This window comes from Sinocyclocheilus rhinocerous, unplaced genomic scaffold (assembly GCF_001515625.1).
Source record: "Sinocyclocheilus rhinocerous isolate Xijiao unplaced genomic scaffold, SAMN03320098_v1.1 scaffold492, whole genome shotgun sequence".
Lineage (NCBI taxonomy): Eukaryota > Metazoa > Chordata > Actinopteri > Cypriniformes > Cyprinidae > Sinocyclocheilus > Sinocyclocheilus rhinocerous.
Window position 1 is genome coordinate 57,296 of NW_015626069.1, and position 23,810 is coordinate 81,105.

Consider the following 23,810-nt stretch of genomic DNA (forward strand, 5'->3'; position numbering starts at 1 on the left):
GAGCACACCTCGTTTTTCAGACCGATGAGTTTTGTAAAAATCGACGCGTTTCAGAAAGGCGGGGCAAAGAGGAGAAACAATAATGTACACTATGTGGAAAATAATGTATTTTTTTAACCTTAAACCGCATAAACACATTTCATTACACCAAATACACAAAATAATGTTCTTTTTAGCAACATCATATGACCCCTTTAAGATAATTTCCAACTCATATTTCATGATTGTGAAGTAAAAACTATAATTCTATACTACTAATATATGTACTAATATGATATATATATTATTATTATTATTATTTCACCATAAATGTATTAAAAATAATGAGAGTTACAATATAATTCTGAAACATATTTCCGGACAATTTATGATAAATTTTGAGGGGAAAATGTTCTTAACTGTCATGAAAATAATGTCAATATAAAATAATATTCATCCTAAAAGTAAGCTTCAGTTTATTTATGTAAAATTTATTTTCTCATCTTTTCTCAGCCTTTCTTTCATGAACATCATCTTCTAATAGCATAGACCTGTGCTTTAGATAAAAGCTAGATTTGTATTAAATGCAAATTTCATTCGATGTTGGTCCACCATGGTTGCACAAATAGGAACTTCAAAAAAGTTTCTTTCAAGACTCAAAGAGAACAAGCCCATGAAAGTGCTGTGATTGATTTATGTGTTTGTGCATTCTCTGTCAGTTTTCTCCGTATGTTTTTCTCTCTCTCTCTTGCGTCTTTCTGCCTCAGTGGCACACACCTGCTTCCTCTCTCATTCATCAGGGCTTGTGTCGAGCTCGCTAGCATTTGATCACTGGTTTGTGAGAGAGCTTGCATGTGCCTTCACAGCTCAGAATTTACTAAACCCCTGTGATACAGAGAAGCCTGCAAGGACAAATCCTTTGCTTGGCAGTTGAGATAATAGCTCTTTGCTAATATGGCTAAAACAGCTCTCTTTTATTGTAGACCTGGTCAGTGTTTGTGTCAAGTGCTGTAGCTGTTCTAGTGGCTGCCGCTTCAGTCATCGGACTGATGGTGTCTTTGGTAAAGACTATCATTCATGACGACAAGAGATTGCTTGCTTACTGCGGCTACAGTGATGGCAGGAGTCACCTAACCATCGCCAATGTGTGTCCTTTTGACCCCACACGTATTTTTGTAAGTACAAAAGGAGAAATGAGAGAAAATAGTCTGACTATTGAAAAAATATGTACATTTCAAATAAGTTTCTGGTTCACCAATAATTGTATAGAAATTATTTAATGCAGGGATTTTCAGCAAGGGGTCTGCAGTAGAACTAATTACCCTCAAGCTAACTAATACAGTCAGTTAACTTCAAACTAAAAGAAGCTAAAGTTCAGCTAAATGTCTAATTGTCCCTGTCATGTTAAAATGTATTAAGCAAAAATAAAACGCATGACTCTGTGAACAAATAATGAAATTTTTTCAAAGCTTTGCAATGTAAGCATCCTAAAAGAGTATGTAAATAAATTAATATGGTATTATACACATGCTATTTTAGGCCAGACTTAAAATGACGGTTTAAAAAACATTAATTTTTATGCAGTATGTAACAACAGACCTTAGTCAGGGAAATCGTCATATTGAATTTACCGTGGACAAAAATAGTTTTTTCAGTATCACATAATTTTCACAACTCACTACTTTCAAAACTGTTTTATGCAGTTTTTGCTTACTGAAACCTTTGGGAAGTTATTTTGTCAGCTGAACAATTGCTGTGTTGTTAAAATATAGTACAAATCCATTAAACGCACTGTACTTCTGTCCCTCACAGCCTTGCTTTCATTCTTGTCAAAAATTAAACATGGCCCTGACTAAGGTCTGACTAAGGTCTATATTCTCTATTCACTAGGGCATCGTCGGTCTAAAAAAAGGTTCAAGACCCTTGATTTAATTCACAGTTGGTTTGCTATGAGAGTGTAATTATATAAATATAATTTCTATATTAAATTTTTTTAATGGCTAAACTGGGGTTTATTAGAATTGCCAGTGTTGTTAGTATTAAACTTGAGATATTCTGATGCAATATTCTTCCACTGGATTTCATCATATAGTGCTCATTAACTTAAAATAAAAAATGTGCACATTTGAAAGAACATTTTCTTCTGTCATAATTCCTATTTTTAGTCAAGCTATTCAAAGGAGCACATTGGATCTGATCATTTTGTTCACAATGTGAGTCTCTACTCATTAAAAGTGCACTTAGTAATTTTTCCTCATTAAAAAGTTTTACAAAGAGAAATTAATAGTAATGTGAATGTTCAAAATGTTTTAGCCATATCAGTAGCCTAACTGGGGCCAAGATCACATGATCAGCCAAAAACTGCTTGTTTTTTCTCAGTAACCCCTCCACTATTGGACATTTTCATTAATGGATAACATTGGTAACATTAACTAAAGTTAGTTAACATTAGTTATTGAATTATCTAACATTACCAAACAATGACTAATTCATCTGTTACAGCATTTATTAATATTTAACATTAGTTAATAAAAATACAACTGTTGACTGTGATTAATCCTAAATCTAGCAATGTTTTATATTGTTATTTCTGCTCACGACATCCGCTTCTGAGAATCCAGGAAATGTGAAAAGGGTCCATATTATCTTTTGATTTTATTAATGTATTACTAAATGTTAAAATTAACATTACCTAAGATTAAGAAATGGTTTAGAGCTATTTTCATTGTTAGTTCGTATTAACTAATGTTAACAAATGGAACCTTATTGTAAAGTGTTACCAAGATATACAATATATATATATATTGTGTATATATATATATATATATACATAAACACACACTATTAAAATATATACACTGTCAAAATTAAATACCAGTCATACAATTTTTTTATTTGTATATATATATATATATATATATATATATACATATGCACAGAAAAGGAACAAACTGTAAACAGTAAGTAAAAAGTTGCACTGGTCACGATCACCCAGTGCACTCACAGTAAATATATGCAATAAATCAAGGCTTTCTATATTTTCTCTCTCTCTCTCAGAGCACGATAGTCCTGTGGGTCCCACTGATACTAATGAGTGCAGTGGAGATGGTGTTCTCATACCGCTTATTTAAGGTCTCCATCTCCTACCTTGGTCTGCCCTGGTGCCTCCGCAAACAACATTTACAAGATGAGAGCAGATTGGTATGTGCTGGCACTGATTCTCACGGGAGCTCAAATTTGCACTAATAAAAATAATCAGCACTTTGGCGTAGGTGGACTCATCCTGTAAGTCTTCAGTTGTACATCTGACAACTCATGCGGTCCTCCTAATAGATGCTTGAGGGAATACTAACCAACACGTGTGTGACTGACTCACGGTCCCGTCTGTAGAGGGTGTGCTCGGTGACTCATACTGCAGTCATACTGTACTGTATAGCGGCATCACTGTGTTCCATTTCAGATGAAAACCCCAAGAGCAGCCGAGCCCTGTTATTCACCCTCATCCCGACGTTGCCAAGAAGATGAGGAGCGGAAGCTGTCCGTTATTAGACCCCCAGAGCGGCACAGGCCACCCAACTCACGGCCGTACGGCTCCGTGTCCTTCGGTCAGTACCGCCAGCACCACTCCGCATCCCCGTTCAACCGGGCGGCGCTGGAAAGGTCCAGTATCTGGATCTGATTATGAAGCGGACCATGCACTGTAAAAAAAATTCCGTAAAATTTACGGTAGAAAACCGGCAGCTGTGGTTGCCGGAATTTTACCGTAAAAAATACGGTAGCAACGTTTTAGGTTTTACGGTTGTAACTTAAATTTACAGTTAAATACCGTAATTTCATTAACTGATAAAATGTTATTATATACCAACCTATTGAAGTACTAAAATCTGTTTTGTACCTTTGTAATACACTGATAACCACCAAATGCAGGTGGTGATGAGAAAGTGACATGATGAACCAAAGCCCATCACAAGCAGCTTTTAGATAATAACATATATAGAAGGTGCACAGTGTCATTCACACAAACACTAAACACCATCATGGTAACACATGTGAAACTGAAATAATGCAATAAACATTCATTTAACAACATTAGGTGTAACACACAAACCTAATATACAAAACTGATAGGAAAAAACTAAGAATAAAGAGTTATTTCAACAAAAAAACATCACATTTGAAATGTAATGCAGGGAATTCTGGGAATGTCAATTTACGGTTATTCACTGTAAATTATACGCTTTTTCACTTTTTCACTTCCAAATACGGTATACTACCGTAAAATGAATGTCCAATACATGTAATGTCCAATACAGTTTTTCACCGTATATAGTAGGGGAATTTACCATTAACCATTTAACAGGATTTTACTGTAGCATTTTTACAGTCTTTTACCGTTAAATTCACGGTCATTTTTTACAGTGTGGCTCTGGCATCATTCAGGGATCAAGTGCATTTTAAACACTTCTGAAGAAAGGTGAATGTTACACTGGTGCTTGTGCAGGTTGGATCTGATGTTTTGTCACTCATGTATTGCAACTTTGCGTATGTGTTGTGTTGATACACTAAACATACCTTTTTTAAAACTTTTATGGTGTCTAGAGAAAGTGTACCTGTGTCAGGTTTTGCATACATTGGAGGGTCAAAAATTCCCCAAAATCTAAAATCACCAGCATCAATTTAATAAACGTACTAAATAGCCTAATATCTATCTATCTATCTATCTATCTATCTATCTATCTATCTATCTATCTATCTATCTACCTATCTATCTATCTATCTATCTAATAAAATATAAATATTAAATTTAAAAAAACATAAACTAAACTGAAATAAGTTTAAGTTGAAGCACAAATATGAACTGGAAATAAAAAAATTTTTTAAATTGAAACTAAAAGTAAAACTGAAATAAAATTCTAAATTAATTATAAAAATAAAATAAAATATCTGTCTGTCTGTCTGTCTGTTTGTCTACATAAGACTTTCAAATTTAAAAGTCTTTGAAACAAGTTACATGTATTTCTTTAAATTTAAATTAATTTGAATCATTTTATGTTCTTTACATTCCTATTCAAATTGCATTTTGCATCCTGTTTGTTGCTACCTTCAATCCAAAATCAGGAATCATATTGGAATTTTCAAGGTATTTTAAATTCAACTTTGAATGCCACACAGTTCTGCTAAATACCTTTGCAATTTGTGATCACATGACCATGTTTATCAATAAGTAACTGACACAACATTAAGTGTACAGTATGTCAGTGTTGTGTAAGAATCACTCTCAGGCGACATTCTAAACACATAAGTATATTTTTCAACGTCAGTAAAAGGGGACAATCATTATGTCCTCGCATGAGGTTTTCATGCAACATAATAGAGGAAAGTTGCCATAGAGGGTGAAGCATCAAATATGGTCTCGGTACAAATATGGAAGCAACATAGATGCCAGCAAAGTGAGACAGCTACACATGTATTGAGAGTGGGCATGTATGGAGTTCACGAACTAAAACTGTATGTTACAAAAGCAGGAGCACCTGGAGAATTCAGGTCATGGAATGTCAGTCGCTGCATAAAACGAAAAGAAAAACCAAAGCAGTGGTGTTCTCTTTACACCTGTTGATTCAAGAGTGGAAATAAGCCCTTAGTGATCGCTTTCGGGATTCAAACTCTTTATCTAAAGGTGAGACATGATTATAAATTATAACATTGTACATTCCTGTCTATGTTGTTGATGGAAACCTAAGGTTGTGATTTTGAGTACCATATGATGCAGGATCAAGGTGTCACGAGTTTGCTGCTTCAAATCAGGGTCCAAAAACTTGCTTCCATACAAAGATATCGAATTGAACTACACAATGTGACTATAAAGTTAGCACAGACGCATACATACACCAAAACATGCAAACCGTCACTCTTGCGTACATACAAACGCGCATAACCGCACGCACACAGATGAAGCGCTTCAAATGATATGTGCTACCAGTGTCTTCCATTCAACGGAATGTGTCCCCTGATGCAAAAATTTCCCACAATGCACTGAAAAGCCTCGAATGACTAACAACTTACTCCAAATGGCATAATACATCACCAAGTGTCTCACATCTCGTTGTGACAGTAATAAAATCACCACTCGTAAAATAAACACCATAAAAATGCACAAAAAAAATAACAATAACGAAATAATGGAAGCAAACCACATATTTACAACAACAACAACAAAATTAAATGAACAGAATTCAAGAATGAGATTCTCAGCCTTCTCGTTGTAAAATAAAGATCATGAGCGCCAGAGCAGAAAAATCCCAACATTCAGTCCATCAGTCCACTGGGTCAATTAGAGGCTAAAATCTGGATACTGCCCAAAGCTACATAATACTGCCGTAAGATGCATGTGAGTAAAAAGACGTCTATAACTGCCTTCCTTTGTAGTCCTAACATGTTTCTATATGCATTTATACTGTATATACACATAAATATCAATATAAAAAATAGATGGGGAACTGTGCCCTCACAAAACAACGGGGAAGAGAAACAAAACAGCACAGATATTAAACACAAGAGGGGTGGTGAAGGTCAAAAGCGCATGCACGATTCCTAAAAAGGAAAATTCCTTTGCAAAAGCTGGACCCTGGAACACGATCAGCCGCTTTTTTTATATATATTTTTTGGAGTCGAGTACTCCATCAGCTTCTGCAGAGACAAGGACGGATGACACGCACCAGACAGAGAATGTCCTGGCAGGTGTTGTCTTTGTTCTTCAGATGTACACATGTCCATTCTGGGAAAAACTGAAAGTAAAATTGTTGCACTTTTTTCTTAAAACTCTTCTGTCTGGAACACAAAGAAGTATGAGATATAAGAGCTTTCATGCATTGAGTGCTGCTTGTCTGGAGCGACTCAAAACTGCGAAGCACTGCTGGGGTCACACTGCAGTAGCCGCACAATGGAGGGATCACTTTTGGCACCTTTTATGAACTCTTCCAAAGACAGCTTGCCTAGAATGGGAAGACAGAAATGGTGGGGAGAAAAAGTTGTGAGAAAAGACACCGCAAGACCTGACCTGATATTTGCTAAGAACTGGGGTGCATGATTATATATATACAGTGTATATATACAGTATATATATATATATATATATATATATATATTATATATATATACAGTATATTAATATTGAAATTCAACATTTTTGGTCAACTTTTTAGTCTGCAGTAAAGGTATTGTTGCATATATTATTGTAATATAATGTTGAGTTATTGCTGGTGATTACTAATTTTAATAGTATTATTGGAAGTTAATTTATATTTGATAAATATATTTCTGTTGTAATTTCTTCATTTGCATGTACACTACCATTCAAAAATTTAAGGTCAGTAAGATTTTTTAAATGTTTTTGAAAGAAATCTCTTATGCTTACCAAGGCTGCATTTATTGATAAATAACAGTAATATACTGAAACATTATTACAATTTAAAATAACTGATCACTATTTTAATATATTTTCAAATATAATTTATTCCTGTGATGCAATTCTGAATTTTCAGCATCATTACTCCAGTCTTCAGAGTCACATGATCCTTCAGAAATCATTCTAATATAATGTACTGATTTGCTGCTCAAGAAACATTTCTTTTTATTATCAATGTTGAAAACAGTTGTGCTGCTTTTTGGAAATTGTGATTGGTTTTCTTTGATGAATAGAAAGTTTAAAAGAACATTTAAAATTGAAATGTTTATAAATGTCTTTACTGTCACTTTACTGATCGATTTAATGCATCCATGCTGAATAAAATTTATTTATTTATTTTTGTACACCAGTTGTCACACATCAATATTAATTTCTTACAAAAAAAAGAAAATAATTTTTTACACCTGTATTCACACTGGCCACAATTATAGGCACCCAATTATTGCAACGTCCTTTCCACAGGATAACAGCTCTGAGTCTCTCTTATAATGCCTGATGAGTTTGGAGAACACCTGACAAGAGATCAGAGACCGTCTCTTCATACAGAATCACTCCAGATTCCCAGCTCTATGTTGGTGCTTCATTTTCTATAAGGTTCAGCTCAAGGAACTGGGACGGCCATGGCAAAAGCTTCATTTTGTGTTCAGTGATTTTTTTTTTTGTGTTGATTTTGATGTTTGTTTTGGATTATTGTCCTGATGGAAGATCCAACCATGGCCCATTATAAGATTTCTAACAGGTTTACATTTTGTATCTGTTGGTATTTGCTAGAATCCATGATGCCATGTATCTGAACAAGATGTCCAGGACCTCCAGCAGAAAAATAGGCCCACAACATTAAAGATCCAGCAGTATATTTAACCGTGGACATGGGGTACCATCTGGTGGGTTTGCTGCCAAAAAAACTCTTTTTTTAGTTTCAACTGTCCATGCAATTCTCCAGCTGTGATCCTTGGTGAGTCTTTGGCCACACAAACTCTCCTCTAACCGAGCATTAGGACGATATCGACACACACACTTTTCCAGGCAGATTTGTAACATCTTTCCTTGATTGGAACTTCTTAATTATTGCCCACTTTCTATTTTGTGAAGCTCAACAATCTTGTGCTGCACATCAGAACTATATTCTTTGGTTTTACTCCTTGTGTTGGATGATTAAGGGAATTTGGTCTTTGTGTTCCTCATATCTATAATCCTGTGGAACAGAAAGTCATGGCTGGACAATTTCATGCTCCTAGTCACCCTGGTGTGCTAAAAGATTTTTTAAATATGAATGGGAATATACTTCAGAGATATTACACATAAGAATTTCTAGAGGTGCCAATAATTGTGGCCAAAAACATTTATTTCATAATGTGAGTTTCCCCCCACTTTCAATTGTTTTACTTCAATGAAAGATTAGAATTTTGTGAATTTTTTGAATGAAAGATCAAAAAGATAAATGATGCAAATTTATTTTCACAGCCGCCTTTGCTCATATTTCCCAAGGGTGCCAATATTAGTGGAGGGCACTGTAGCTAGAATTATATAGCTTTTTACAAGTTAATCAGTAATCGGAGCATTATGCTCTTTCATGAGGCCTACACATGCTCTGAATGCACACAGACTATACACTTATTTAATTAAATCACACGCTTTTGCTATTTAATAATCACACCAGGCCATTTTGAGATTTCAATACAAAATGTATTCAAACAGTCAAGAACTGGTCCACATCTTACCATCATTGTTCAGGTCCATTTGTCTGAATATCTTATCTGTCCTCTTCTCTGGTGTGGATTCATCCTCAGGCATTTTCATCACCGAAGACACCATCTTATAAATGGCCTGTTAAAGATATGAATAATGAACCAGGTTAAAATATCAGCAGACCACCTTTATCTGGCCTTCACAGGTTAGGCTTATCCAATATTCTGCTCCATTAGCATTTCATCCTGCACTGAGGTTCACCATGAGCCATGAAGCAGAAAGCAAACCCGAGCAGGGAAACTTCATAGGCTTTTTCAGCTCATTTACTTGCCATACCCACTAAATCAGAGATGTCGGTTTTAAGTCAATCAATTATGTAATGTTTTTGAGGGATAATGATATTCACAGTTGGGCAGACTGCTGGTGCCGTACTCTCGGCTTAGCCCTCCACCTTTTAAAAGCAGCCGCCGTGATAAAATATGCAACACGCTGCAATCTCTGAGTGCCAGCCAACTGTAACCTCCATGAGCTTGCGGATAATCCCGCCGTTCTGCACACACAGGGATAAACCCCAGTTAAATTTAACTCGTTAATCCAACAGAGAAGAGAGCCAACTTGGGCACTACGGCCCTCCCCCTATCTCCGCGATCTTCCCCACAGGCTTTGCTAGTCGAGGGGCATCGTGCAGAACTGAGCTTTGCCAAACCTAGCTGAGGGAGAATGGTACCAACTGAGCATGCTAAGCACATGCTAATAGCTTCTCTACTCCCACAGCACAGGCTGACAGGGGAGCGATCATCTGGGACAGCGCGCTAATGTTTGTGTTTGATCTCTCCACCAGGGGTCAGGCTGCTCATCTCTGTGCTTTCTGCAAATTATGAAGACTTGTACTGTATGTGCACTTAGAAGTGACTGCTGGTTTAGAAGGAGAATACAATGCTACTTTTTTAAAACCAGATGGTGTAGTATTTACACAGTCGGTATACTATATACTGCAGAAATAGTAAGAGTATATGGTAGCAGGCTAGCTCAAATATTGTCTATATGTCTCTTAATGATCAATTCTGATCTGATGAATAATTTCACACACATTAAAAGAGAAAAAAATTTGAGGCATGCTGCAGTAAGAGGAGCATGAAAGGCTATGGCTGCACTGTTAATAAGCAACATATTAGGTGGGTACAAATTGTGTCTGTTTCCTTCAAGTATTTAGATTTTGTTCATTTCTTCAAGGATAAAAGCAAGTGTTTTTCTTTCATCTGACATTATAAGGACACAAAGTCACTACAGAAGTCAATGAACAGGAGGATTTCTTGAGCCAAGATTGATCGTCATAAGACTAGTGTGCTCAATAAGCCTGAACTTTTAGAAATCACAAATCCTTGAATGAAAACCTTGCTTGAAAGAAAAGGTGAGTAGATTTCTGAAATGGAAACCAGGGACATTTTCTAGTTCAGAGGTCAAAATATAATTGAAAGGTCACGTTATTATCTATGAATTAAAAAAAATGGAGACAATAATTTTTTTTATTGTTTTTTAATTGTAGTTTCCATATACTATTATTATAATTAATAATTATTACGCAGTTCGCTGGTCAAACTGACCCAAACTGGCTATAATAAAATATTAGTTTTCATATACTATTATTATAATTAATAATAATAACGCAGTTCGCAGGTCAAACTGACCCAAAGTGGCTGTAATAAAATATTAGTTTCCATATACTATTATTATAATTAATAATAATAACGCAGTTCGCAGGTCAAACTGACCCAAAGTGGCTGTAATAAAATATTAGTTTCCATATACTATTATTATAATTAATAATAATAACGCAGTTCGCTGGTCAAACTGACCCAAACTGGCTGTAATAAAATTGTAGTTTCCATATACTATTATTATAATTAATAATTATTACGCAGTTCGCTGGTCAAACTGACCCAATCTGGTTGTAATAAAATTCACCAAAAATCACACTATGAAAAATTGTAAATAGTAACCATTGCAAAGAGCAAACAGATCTAAAGAGTATTATATTATAAAAATTATGACTTTGCATTATAAAAATAAAATAAGATAAATATAACAAGATAAATAAAACTGTATTTAGCACATAATGTTTTTTTACATTTTCTAATTGTATTTAATAATTACTTTCATTTTCACCAACTGTGCTGTATACAGTAGTTACAACTTTTTTAACTTTTCAAATGTTATTTTATGTTTGTGCTTTTGAAAATGGAACTTTATTAGGCTCATTATTTTCTTATTCTTATTATTGTCTCATTTTGAGCACAAGGGTTGGATAGTAATGTGAACACCTAGGAAATTGGCAGTATGTCTTGGTGTTTTTCCTCCATTTGTCTTTAACAAAGCTTCCAACCTTCTTAGAATAGATTTGTGCAACTACTGAATAGTTAATAGAATCAGAACATCTGTCAGATGCTTAAAGTCCCCGTGAACTGGAGGTTGCGGCTGACCTTACTTAAGTATTGTGACGTATTTCCAACTGAAAGAGAATATTAAATAGAAGGCAGGATTTTATTTTAGCGCACCTCCTCTCCACCTCTCGCTCGCATCAAACTAAAGGTTGTGGGGGCGTGGTTAAGGATATTCTGCCCAAGTCGTCAAACTGTCATCATCAGAGAAGGAATGCCACATGTTCAGATTTTGATTAAAAATCACCAAGACAAACAATTATTTCAGCGGATTAACTTGCATAGATTAACTGTTCACCGCAAAACAAACAATGTGCTTTTACAAAGTAAATAGTGTAAATATTGATTTCATGCAGAGATGCTGAAGAAGAGAATCGGCTTCTCACTCTTCTCTCCAAAACTGCCTACAGGTTTTATGTCTATCAAATACTTTCACCCATGTGGTATAGTTAAGATTTGTGTGTGGGAATTACGGACCTTTTGGGAACGCTTAAAATTGGGTGCAAAACAATCCTGCATGCTGTTCAGGCCCTGTTATATAATACAAAATATAATCACTACACGATTACTCTGGTAACCAGCAAGCTATGTTGGTCAGGCTTTTTTGCAGTGTATTTGTGAAGTGTTTCAATGGCCAGCCTACTGAAAAAGCCTACGGCTGTTAGCTGGTCTTCCAGCCTGCCCAATCTGGTTAGGCCACACTGTTTTGGTGTTTTGGGTGTGTGTCAGCTGATCAGGCTGTGAGACCAGCTGGCCAACCAGCTAAACATCAGTTTGACAAGGCTGGGAGACCAGCTAACCAACAGTAGCTTTGAAAGTTTGCAGTTAGCATCTAACATCTAAAGTCCAATAAACCATATTTGTTCATCAAAATCATCACAGCAGTGAGAAAATAAAGGTATGGATGCAATATACAATACCTTTTTTCTGTTAAAAGGAGTTCATCCAAAAATGAAAATTCTGTCATCATTTACTCACCCTCATGTTGTTCAAAACCTGTATGAGTTTCTTTCTTCTGTTCAGCACAAAAGAAAATATTTTGAAGAATGTTGGTAACCAGACAGTTGACAGTAGCCATTAAGATCCATAGTATTTTTCCCTACTATGTAAGTCAATGGCTACTGTCAATTGTTTCCTTAACAACATTCTTCCAAATATCCTCTTTTGTGTTCAACAGAAGAAAGAAAATATTACAGGTTGGAAACAACTTAAGGGTGAGTAAATGATGACAGAATTTTAATTTTTGGGGAACTATCCCTTTAAGAGTTGATTTACGGTGCAGACTACAGTACACGCATCCCAGAAAGCCACTGACCTGCACAATCTCTAACATTTCCTCACGGCTGATGTAACCGTTGCCATCCAGATCATACATGCTGAAGGCCCACTTCAGCTTCTGCTCCAGTTTTCCCCGCGATGTCACACTCAGAGCAATAATGAACTCCCGGAAGTCAATGGTCCCATCGTTGTTCGTGTCAAACGTACGAAAGACATGCTCAGCAAACTTAGAGGCATCACCGTATGGGAAGAAGTTGGCATAGATCTTCTTAAATTCCTCAACGTTCAAATGCCCACTGGGGCAGTCTTTCAGGAACCCCTGTTTAGAGTGAACAACATACAGCATATTGCCATAAGTGGCATGGTTTAATAGACTCCATTATTAGAATATGACATCTCAGGTCAGAGACAATCATCCCAAAACCCCCAAATTTCCACTTAAGTCTTCAACCTTCACAATCAGCCAAGGTGTTTGTAGGTTTAATACCAAGTGGGAAAGTCTATTGCTGCATTCAATTCTGCATCAACAGTGCACAAAATGTATACAAATTAAATATGACAGTCATTTCACAATATGATCTGCTTTTTTCAGCCCCAGGGCCACTGTGGCTCATAATATAGTAGCTCAAATTTACATACATATACACATACATGGTCCCTTAACCTTCTTGTACAAGGGGCATTCATGTCTCCTCTGGGGCATCCAACCTTGGAATACATATCTTACTGTATTTTAAGTCATTTCCCATGACCACCATTTATAGAGACATACATTAAATGCTATATTTGTTTTCATGTTAAAATATGCATATATATGTATAAACACCATGTATTCTCAGAAACAAATGTGCAAAAATTGTTTGTTACTGGGACAGTACCCTTAAAGGGACAACTTTGCATCTTATGTACCTCTAAAAGGTTCATAGTAGTACCTGAGGGTACATATTACTACTCCAACATATTAATATGCACCTTTTGGTGGTAGATAAGGTTCAAACTTGTCCCTTTAAGGGTACTGTCCCAGTGACAAAGTGTTGTGTCCCCTAAAGATACAGTTTTTGCTAATTTTTCTGAAGTATGGTGGAGAGCATGAATTTATCTTTATCTGTATTTTTATAAGTCCAATAATTTACCCTCCATGTACATTAAACAGGGGTCCAAAAAGTTTTTGGACCAAAGGCACCCATTGCAAAATTTTATTTTCCTACTTAGTATTTTTGTATTGCTTTCCAGTACATATATCTAAATAGTATTAAATCAAGATATATTTTCAGAATTTTCAGAAAACAAGACTTAATATCTAAAGTCATTTTGTTTCTCAAGTAAATTTATATTGATTTACTGTAAGAATGTTTAGATAGTTTTTATTGTAAAACAATTATACTAAGGAAAATTTTAATTCTGAGAAAAGATCTAGCATAATTTGTTGATGCCACTTGATTTGATATTTTGCTTGCAATGCAATAAAATTCAAAAAGTTTGTGTGGCTTAAGTCCCCAGATTCACGGCACCTGTGCATGTCTCAAGATGTTCCCACCTTGTACCACTCCTGCAGCTCGTGGTCAGTGAACTCCGTGTTCTCCCTCAGGTCCATTAGCATCTCGGGCCTGAGTTTGCTGTTCTGTTTTCCCATGATGATATGTCTCTGTGTGCGCAGTGACAACGCCGAGGCCCCAGGTCAGACCTGTTGGCAAAAAATTATATGAGGGCCAATGAGGTGACCTGAAAACATTTTAGAGTAGGTTACAAGTTCAAATGGCAAGAAGGAGTTTTAGTTATGAGGCCAGGGGTCAAGTGATTAGATGCCGTCACGGCATCGTGAACATGAAATTTCAGCTAATTAAAAACCACAGGCTTCTTCCAAATCATAACAAAGTGTGTTTGAACTCTCTTGCTCTGGTGTTACACCCATCAGGGCTCAGTGAACTCTAATGTATCCCCTGATATTACATGGATAATTAGAGTTAGTGTGTTTGTGTGCAAACGTGTGTTCGTATATGTGTGTATGAACATATCCATTAGTGAATTAATAGTACCCCTCTGAGCTGACTCATTCTCACTTCCTGGGCACAAAAAGTGCTCTGATAAAAATACATAAACGTCTGTAATGCTGCAAAAGGAAATGTACAAATTAATTGGTCCAAATGTGAGGCAGAAAAACAGCCGTTCTCTCATGATGTTTTGAGATCACAGTTAGCTCCCTGCGCAAATTAATAACAGAGCCACCCACAATTACTGCAAGATGGGCAGGGATACGAGGCCGCACATTGCACCATGGTAAAAAACACTGGAGGAGGATCAGTACACACAAACAAGACTCTATAAGATATATGACAGCATCCAGCACTGAGCACCAGGCACATTGATCTCAAACGCACAGGGAGTGGTATGAGCTCAATGAAGAAAGATTATCTGACAGTATGCGATAGAGGCAAAAGCCCGGTTTGAGTTTAAGCTAAATTACCTTACATAAGCATTGAGAAAAAGAACATCCTCCAAACTGTATCACTTTCAGGGACGCTAATTTTTGCACATTTACGGATGATAGTCTGTCTGATTTGATTTTCCTACCCCATGCTGAGTGCATGTACTCTCGAGGGAGAAATAAACCCCAGCGGAGAGGTTTAAAAAAATGTTTAGCTCCCAGCTACATGATCTGGGGGAGGAGTCATTGTTTTACGAAAAAACACAGATCAAGTTCAGATTACTCCATGGTGTGGCTAGAGGTGGGTCTGCAATAAAAACAGCCAAAAAAAAAAAAAAAGCAGTTCTTCAAATTATCTTGTTTTATGTTCCACAAAGGAAAGAAAGCCAGGTTGGAAAAGACATGAGGGAGAGTAAATGATGACAGAATATTAATTTCTGGGTGAATTATCCCTTTAAGTAAGTCATTACAAATATATTGAAGTTAACTATTTTGCATTGCGATGAGGGCTGCACAATTAATCAAAATAAATCGCAATATGACTTAAATTTAGACTGCAATATAATTACATTTATTTCAGAGTGAAGCATGGCACTGTGTTCACTTGCACATCAGCAGCTCATGAACCTCATGAGTTTTCAGTTTCTCAGTGAGGCTTGGTTCACAATACATGCTGCTCCACATAAACTCCATCTGCTCTGTATTTGGGGTTTCTGTAACGTGCATTTGGGAACACAACATGCACCAATCATCTTCCCATTTTTGTAATTTTTAATCAGAAAAATCAAAAATTTTCACCAAAATTGCACCGCCCTAAATGCAATTATAGTGATACACAAGTTTGTACGTGTTTTTCCTTGCAAAATCAAAAGGCCATCATAGGATACCATCCAAATAATACCATTGGTATTGTCCCCCCTTCATCAGGCTCCAAGGTTCAAAGTCTTTAACCTCGGCTGAGTCCTGTGATTATATGTCCCAAACACGTCATACTTATAGCTTGAGGCTGATCTCCAGACTTAGCCATTTAGGGTTGAAGCTACAGCAAATGATTTAGCACAGGGATCACAACGAGGCCAACGAGGGAGTGTGTGTGGGGAGGGCTGATGGGAAAGAAAAAATAACAACAATGGCAAGAATGCAGAGCAGGAGCAGCTTACACTGGCAGCAGGCCCAGTGGTGATGAAAGAGCATCACCGCCGAGTGTTGGTGTTGGACTGACCAGCAGACACGCAAATGGCTCTGTGCCGTGCATGTTGTTTTCATTATGCCGTCTGATTATGTGCCTTAACCAGCCCTTTCGATATTTGCTGGATTTCTATAGCATTTGTGTTCTAAGTTGCCTTCTATAGGAACCAGAAAACTGACAGGCGATAAAAAACTGAAACTACAGGACGAAGTAACTGTGTCTTCATCTGCATCTGCACCTGAAAAAAACTCCAACTGGGTAGCAGTGCATTGTCAAGCGACATGTCTCTCTCTGCGTAACAGACACCTTGCTGATATACTGGAAGGTGTGCCATTCCCCAGGGCTTGAATGTCATCACTCACACTGAGACATGTCATGCTAGTTTATAGCACTCTTCATTCATTAGACTTTATAAAAAAAGACTGAACCGAGCCTCCCCCCCAACCCCCCCAAAAAATGTCCTTAGCTCCAGCTAAGAAGAGTGGAACAAAAGACATCTGGAGGAAGATGAGGGCAATATATAAAGAATGAAATGACTTCATCCACTTACATTTTCTCACATAACTGTTTCTTGGCTACTCCCAGAGGGAAAATCACCAGTGAGATCTTTTAAATATTGTGTTTCTCCTTTGAAAAGAGTTTAAATATCCTGCTTCTTATAATTTTTTCTTGCAAAAAACACCCTAATAGTCTTCTGGTTCTCAGCAAGCTCTCATACTACGCTTAGATTAGCCAAAATCACACTCAGCAAACCTGCACTCAGAAGTCAGAGGTTTAAATAAGAACTTTTATGCCATTCTCAATTCTATTATCACATATATCATTTAAAATTTTGGGGTCGGTAAGATTTTTTAATGTTTTTAATGTTTTCGCTTACCAAAGTTGCATTTATTTGCTCAAAAATAGTAAAAACAGCAATATTGGGAAATTCAATATATCTGTTCAATTCAATATATCTGTATTCTAAATATTTTATTAATATATTTTAAAATGTAATTAATACCTGTGTTGGCAAAGTGTCTCATATCAATCATTCTAATATCCTGATTTGATGCTCAAGAAATATTTCTTATTACTATCAATGTCAAACAGTTGTGCTGCTTAATATTTTTTGGAAACCATGATACTTTTCAGGTTTCTTAGATTAGTCTGTTCAAAGAACAGCATTTATTAATGTATAAAAAATAGAAATCTATTATAAAAGTCTTTCCTTTATGGAATAATGTACACCGATAAATCATTCACTATAATACCAGGCAAGAGCATGAAAAAAGTAAATGGGATCATATCTGATTTCGTGTTGACTTTAAGCCTCCTGTGTAATGAACGGGCAACCTCTGAGCAATAAAATGTTCATCTGGAAAAGCCTGCAAATACAAAAGTTCACAAAAAACGAAATTACTAACAGAGCTTATTTATGACATAGAAATGGGACAAGTGCTCTTGAAAACCCCTGATGACAGCAGATACCAGAAAGTCGGATATGCCGAAGCACGCTGGCGCACACACTCCCTCGCAACCTCAAACAGAATTTCTCCTTTTCTTGTTCTGTGCAGTTTCTCTTGTTTCTTCCTCTGGATGTTTGGGCTTAAGGGGTAATTCTCTCTCGCTACACAGTGTCCCACATGTGTTAGTGGTTGTTCTGACTGTTAAAATCCAGGACAGCCTTCCCACCCCATCCTGCAGACAGCTGTTCCTCTCCTGTATGTGGGTCAGCAACATCTGGACTGCAAATCCAGCTGTGGAGGGATGGATGGATGGATGAAAAGGAGAGTAATGCTGTGCTCTCTGGGAACAAGACAGAGGTGAAAATTCACGCAAAGAACTGCATTGTTTGCTTTGCGTGTGCACAATGTTGCATCCACTCCACCAGGTGTCAGTATAGTGGCAACTGAAGTATCGGTCAGCACAACATAAACAAAAATTTCTTCAAGCACATCTATAAGTAGCCATGTTTGCTTTGACAAAAATGCTTCATTTAAATAATCAGTGCATTTAGTTCCCATTTAAAACTGGATCGCGAACACTTAGTGTACCACGTTCAAAAGAGCCACAACGGTTTAGTGAAATCGCCCCAGAGTTGTTTTGTTGTGTGGGAAAGCTTGAGGGCTGAGGAGGCTGAATATCTGAAACACAAGAGCCTCATTAAAATCCCCACCAGCAAGAGAGTGATGAGCCACTGCACACCAGTGAAATAAAAGTGCAAGGTTGAGAGGAGAAAAGAGAAATGAAAGGAGGGAGTTACAGTGCATCAGAGTAGGGGAGAAAGAGCCAAAAGATGAATCTTACAACAAGAGTATCTTATTCCTGCATCTATAAAAAGGCAGAAGAAAGAGGATGACAGAATTGATTTTTCTCCCCGCTCCTGCGTTTCTATCTCTCATCCATTTATGAGAAACAGAGGTAATGAGAGAATCAGTCTGACCCAACAAATGACTTTTGATCTCTCTAAATCAGCCGCCATCTCTTTCTCTGCCTCTTCCTTTATAATCCGCCAGCTCTATCCCTTCCTTGATTTCATTTGCTTAAGACCCTTTTAATTCCTCTAAAGTTTCATTCTAATTGCGCAACCTTTGCATGAGCCATCTCTCTTTCTAAATTCTCTCTCTCTCTCTTTTTCCCAAAAGTCTTGTTCCAAAACCTATTGAGTTGTCTCTGTAGGCAGCATTTTAAGAAATCATAGCCGCCCAGCTGTTCCAAAAAGAAGAAAGCATAATTACGCTACCTGTTAATATACCACCATTTTGGGATGTATCCCTTGTGGGGAAGGCAATAAGGCATTGTGTAAAGCTCTGAAAAAATTCAAGGCTGTCAACTGATTAACAGTTTTATTCAAATTAATAACATACTACATACAGCATTTCAATATTTGGTGAGAAAAACCCCTCAGTGTGTATCATTTGAAGACAATACATTATTAAAGATTCAAGGCAATCATTATATCTGCACTGTTTGTTTACTTCACTGGTTTGCACTCTATCTGCCATGTGCCTTGTGGTGCTTTATTTTTAATTTTTTTTACATGACCTTATTTGTATAGTTGTATTTTATTTTATATTGAATCTGCATCTATCTGTATTTTATGTTCTACTGTTATGCACCAAGGGTCTGAGAGTAACGCAATTTCAATTCTCTGTATGTATGTGCTGTACATGTGGAAGAATTGACAATAAAGCAGACTTGACTTGACTTGACTTGACTAAAGATGGATAAAATCAATGAATAAAAATGATAAAGTAGCTTTAGAAGTCTATTATTATTTGTTTTATTTTCATTTACTTGCACATTAGTCTATTACTGGTCCACAGTCCATTTTACAATTGAATTTGTCAATATGTTTGAAGGGGACTTGAATATAACTGATCACACTAAATTAACCTGTTAAATAACAGACCAAGAAAATAAATTGACAGATGAAGTGAGAGAAATGTCGATTATAAATATATTTTATTCAAAAAAGAAAAATCCAAATGGACTATATTACAATATTTGTGGGTGCTGTGTATTTTTAACATGATTTTTATTCCCCCCGACCAGTAAAGCGCAAACCCACCCTGCAGCTGATTCTCAATATTTCAGTCGCAGTGCTGATTGTCGTCATAATGCTAAAACAAAATACTAACCATTATCCCTAACCTTAGCCTTAGCTTTAGTAGTACATCCTGATATGCATTATTGTTTGTCGCGACTGGAGTTTTTTTCTGAGCTCTGAGTTGAGTCCATTAAGTCTGACCTTTTCTTTACAGGTAACTACGTGATTGAGTTAACTGATAAATGTTAAATGATTTGGGAGTGGGGTTTGCACTTAACTGGTTTGAGGGAAAAATGTGCATATTTTTATGCTTATCAGAGTATTCCACTCTTAGCAACATGCTAATGGCAATCTCTATTTGAATGCTATTTGTGTGGCTATTTGAGTTGCTGCCATCGTAGAGTGTTCCAAATCATTCAGGTCAATCAGTCGGAGGTTCCATGAGGTTAGTATGCTTTCTTAGAAGGCAGCTGCCTACAGTATGTAGGCAGTAGACAATAAGGCAGCTCACTATGTTTTGGAACAGAGCCATTTTCTCTTTCTGATTTTCTCCTTCTGTGTGGTAGTGAGGAGATAAATTACAACATTTTTTCACCACACACACACACACAAACACCTCACAAAATGAATCCTTGCGCTGACATTTTGACAATAAACAAGAACATCTCCCATGAGCCAAAAGACAGACCTTCTTCTTAAAAACACTGTGCTGAAATCCCCAATCCATCAAATTTCGGAGCTTACAGAGGCTAACGGCTGCCTGCCAATCTCATTCCACAAGTGTACAACAACACGGTAAATCTAAATGCAGATTTCAAAGCACAGTTTAGCTGCTAAACAATCCTGTGATGTGACATCAGCGTCTAAAAAATACTCTAAAGCCATTTCTAGATGTTTCTAGATTTGATTTAACATTTGAGCGTAGCAGCACTCGTTTCATCCAGCTGTCAGGTATGGCTTTTAATAAAGACAGCAGGGGTTGAGCCCTGACCTGAATCAATGAATCTGCTTCACTTTACTCAAGAGAGAGGGAGGGACTAGAGGACATAATAACAAGAACAGACTGAGAAAGAGAGAGAGAAAGAGGAAGAGAGAGAGTGAGAGGTAGATGGAGAAAGGACACTAATGAAGGAGGTAAAAATAAGAATGAGGCTGTGTCCTCGGTGAGTGAGGTCCCCTCAGTCAGCTCACATTATAGACGTCATTTCATACCTCTTGCCAACAGGGACTTGCAGCTGATCTCAGCTGACTGCCCATCAGAGAGATGGAAGAGCACTGGCTGGGTGTGTATGGAGAGATTTTTGGCCTTTTTCCCATTTTTATTGATGGGACAGTAGAAAGAGAACAGGAAATGATGAGGAAAGGAGGGGAGAATGGCATCAGGAAATGACGCGAACTGCTGTATATATTTCCTTTATTCTGATTGGTCAACAGCTGTGTTTTATTCACGATAAAGCACAGCTATGACCGCTTCATCCAACGGTTCTCTTGCCGTTTACTGTTGCTCTCAGGAACAACTTTTTTTTAGCGGAAGGATAGCATTTAATGAATTTACTTAAAAAAAATAACATATCAATAAATACATTTTTGGTTTTAATATTTGTATTGTGTGGTAACCATTTTATAAAAGCAATAATGTACTCGAGGTGTGCTGTATTGTGAATAAGTCACGGCTGAAGGGGTTGCAACTTATCACGAAGGCCTCTCGTACCTTATTGCTTACATATATTCGGAGTGTTTGGTGTCTGATTGAAAAATCTAAAAATGTTGTTTGTTACTGGTGTTTGCTAAGCCATAGCAACCACCCAGAACACCCTAGCAACTGTATAGCAAGGCACCAAAAGAATCACTCAAAACACCTTGTCAAAAGATTCGCAACACCCTGAAAACCACCCAGAACACTCTAGCAACTGCATAGCAACTAATTATGCATGGTCAAGCACCAAAAACATTCACAAATTATATATCACATCATCTAACTGAAGCTCCAAACAACCATATTCACCAAACTTTGTGTGTTTCAGTTTGCAAGCTAACCACAAGAGAAGTGCTCTGACACTAGTGCTGTTTTTAATCATGACAGTTAATGAGGGTCACAAAGGAATCAAAACATATCTCAGTGTGATTACAGTAGGGCCATACGATGACATTCGTAGAGCAGTAGAGATATTACTCTGAGAGAGCGAGAAAGAGAGAAAGTCAGGGAGAGAGAGAAAAGAGATTATATGCAGGAAAAATATGGCATAAGCAGACAGATGAACATATTTGCTATGAGCATCTCCCCCAGCTTATGACCTACACCTCCATTAACATGCTTTCCCATACGTCGGCTGTAGTGTGCCGTTATTACACCATCCCTCCTCCACCCTCACGAGAGATGCATAAAGAAAGTCCCGCCATCCCTGCCAGCATACTGTAGGCAGATCACTTGATCATAATAAACAAAAGCAACTGGACCCGCTCTGAGCGTGTAAGCCTGATAATCACTGGAAACGGGATGACCTCTGTGACCTATGTGTGAGCGCATAATGTGTGTGTCCACACATGCATATATACAGAATGTGTGTGTGAGTTGCATCATAAGCTGGATAGAGTTGCAGATGGTGCTGAAAGAGTATAACTGCTCATCTGTCGTTTATTGTTACAGGAACAATAATTTGGTTTCACTGCGGCTGCTGAAGGAATGCAGTCCATTAAATACAATGATGGAGGGTTATTCTGTTCAACAAAAGACAATATTGACTAGCCTTTAATGAAACGCTTTCTTGCAGTGACTCAATGAGTAGGTTGTATGCGAACATATTGCTGTAGAATACAAGCTTCTCTCAATCCCAAGAAGAAAAGTAAATACAAACTAGACTTCGTCTGTGCAAAAATCAGCACCACCATGCTAGAGTGTTGTGAATGGTTGTCAGGGCGTTACTATGCTGTTGCTAAGGTGTTCTGAGCATTTTAACACATTTCTATGCAGTTTCTAGGGTATTTTGTGTGATAGGTGGTAGGGATGCAACAATACAGTTAGCCCACGGTTCAATATATACCTCGGTTTTTTTTTACCCACGGTTTTCTGTTCGGTTAGGCACCACTATCACTGTAACTGAACAAAAAGAAATGTTTTGAATGATGAAACATAAAAACAATAAACACTCAACCGCTACAATATATAGTTTATCTGTGTTCTTCAAGCCATCTCAGGTATTTTCATAATGATTAAGTATATTTGTAATCCATTGCTAATCGACATAGCCTTTATTACAGTATAGAATATGCTTATTTTGTGATAAGAAGCAGCGTCATCATAATAAAATGTGATTTAAAAAAGCACCAGTTTGCTGTACTTGTTAGTAGGGATGCACAAAAAATGTGTGATTATATATCAATATGACTATAAAATAATAACAATAATTTTATATTGTAATAATAATATTAATAAATTATAATATATAATAAATAATAAATTATTAAGATAAAATACTAAACAAATTGAGAAATATCACTATTGTAGTATTTTACTGTAAAATAAAAAAAACTGTATTTAGGACAGATATTATAATACTATAATAATAATTGATATTATAATCAATACCATGACTATAAAATAATATTAATAATAAAAACCATGATGACGATCATAATTATTACTAAATAAAAAATATTAAACAAAATAAGAAATATGTCATATTACAGTTTTTCTGAATTGCTAAAACACATTTCTTGAAACCATCACTCATTTTTCTCAAAACCTTAAACACAAATCCAAATACTCAAACTAAATTCACGAAAACTCTGACACTTCCATCCAAATCAAACAATCA

At 36.6% G+C, this 23,810-nt stretch overlaps 2 protein-coding genes across 2 annotated transcripts in view; one reads left to right on the forward strand and one right to left on the reverse strand.

Annotated features, from left to right (window-relative positions):
* The window catches only part of LOC107710034 (keratinocyte-associated protein 3-like), a 7,087-nt gene extending 3,413 nt beyond the window's left edge, over positions 1-3,674 (forward strand). Inside the window, exons 4-6 of the mRNA XM_016514720.1 lie at positions 963-1,154; positions 3,037-3,180; positions 3,440-3,674. Coding sequence (XP_016370206.1) covers positions 963-1,154; positions 3,037-3,180; positions 3,440-3,658 — 555 coding nt within the window. The 3' untranslated portion in view covers positions 3,659-3,674. The remainder of the gene's footprint in view (positions 1-962; positions 1,155-3,036; positions 3,181-3,439) is intronic.
* A 1,514-nt stretch (positions 3,675-5,188) lies between these two features.
* The window catches only part of LOC107710047 (hippocalcin-like protein 1), a 34,440-nt gene continuing 15,818 nt past the window's right edge, over positions 5,189-23,810 (reverse strand). Inside the window, exons 2-5 of the mRNA XM_016514745.1 lie at positions 14,387-14,533; positions 12,887-13,168; positions 9,166-9,271; positions 5,189-6,971 (exon numbers count right to left, since the gene is read on the reverse strand). Coding sequence (XP_016370231.1) covers positions 6,874-6,971; positions 9,166-9,271; positions 12,887-13,168; positions 14,387-14,482 — 582 coding nt within the window. The 5' untranslated portion in view covers positions 14,483-14,533 and the 3' untranslated portion in view covers positions 5,189-6,873. The remainder of the gene's footprint in view (positions 6,972-9,165; positions 9,272-12,886; positions 13,169-14,386; positions 14,534-23,810) is intronic.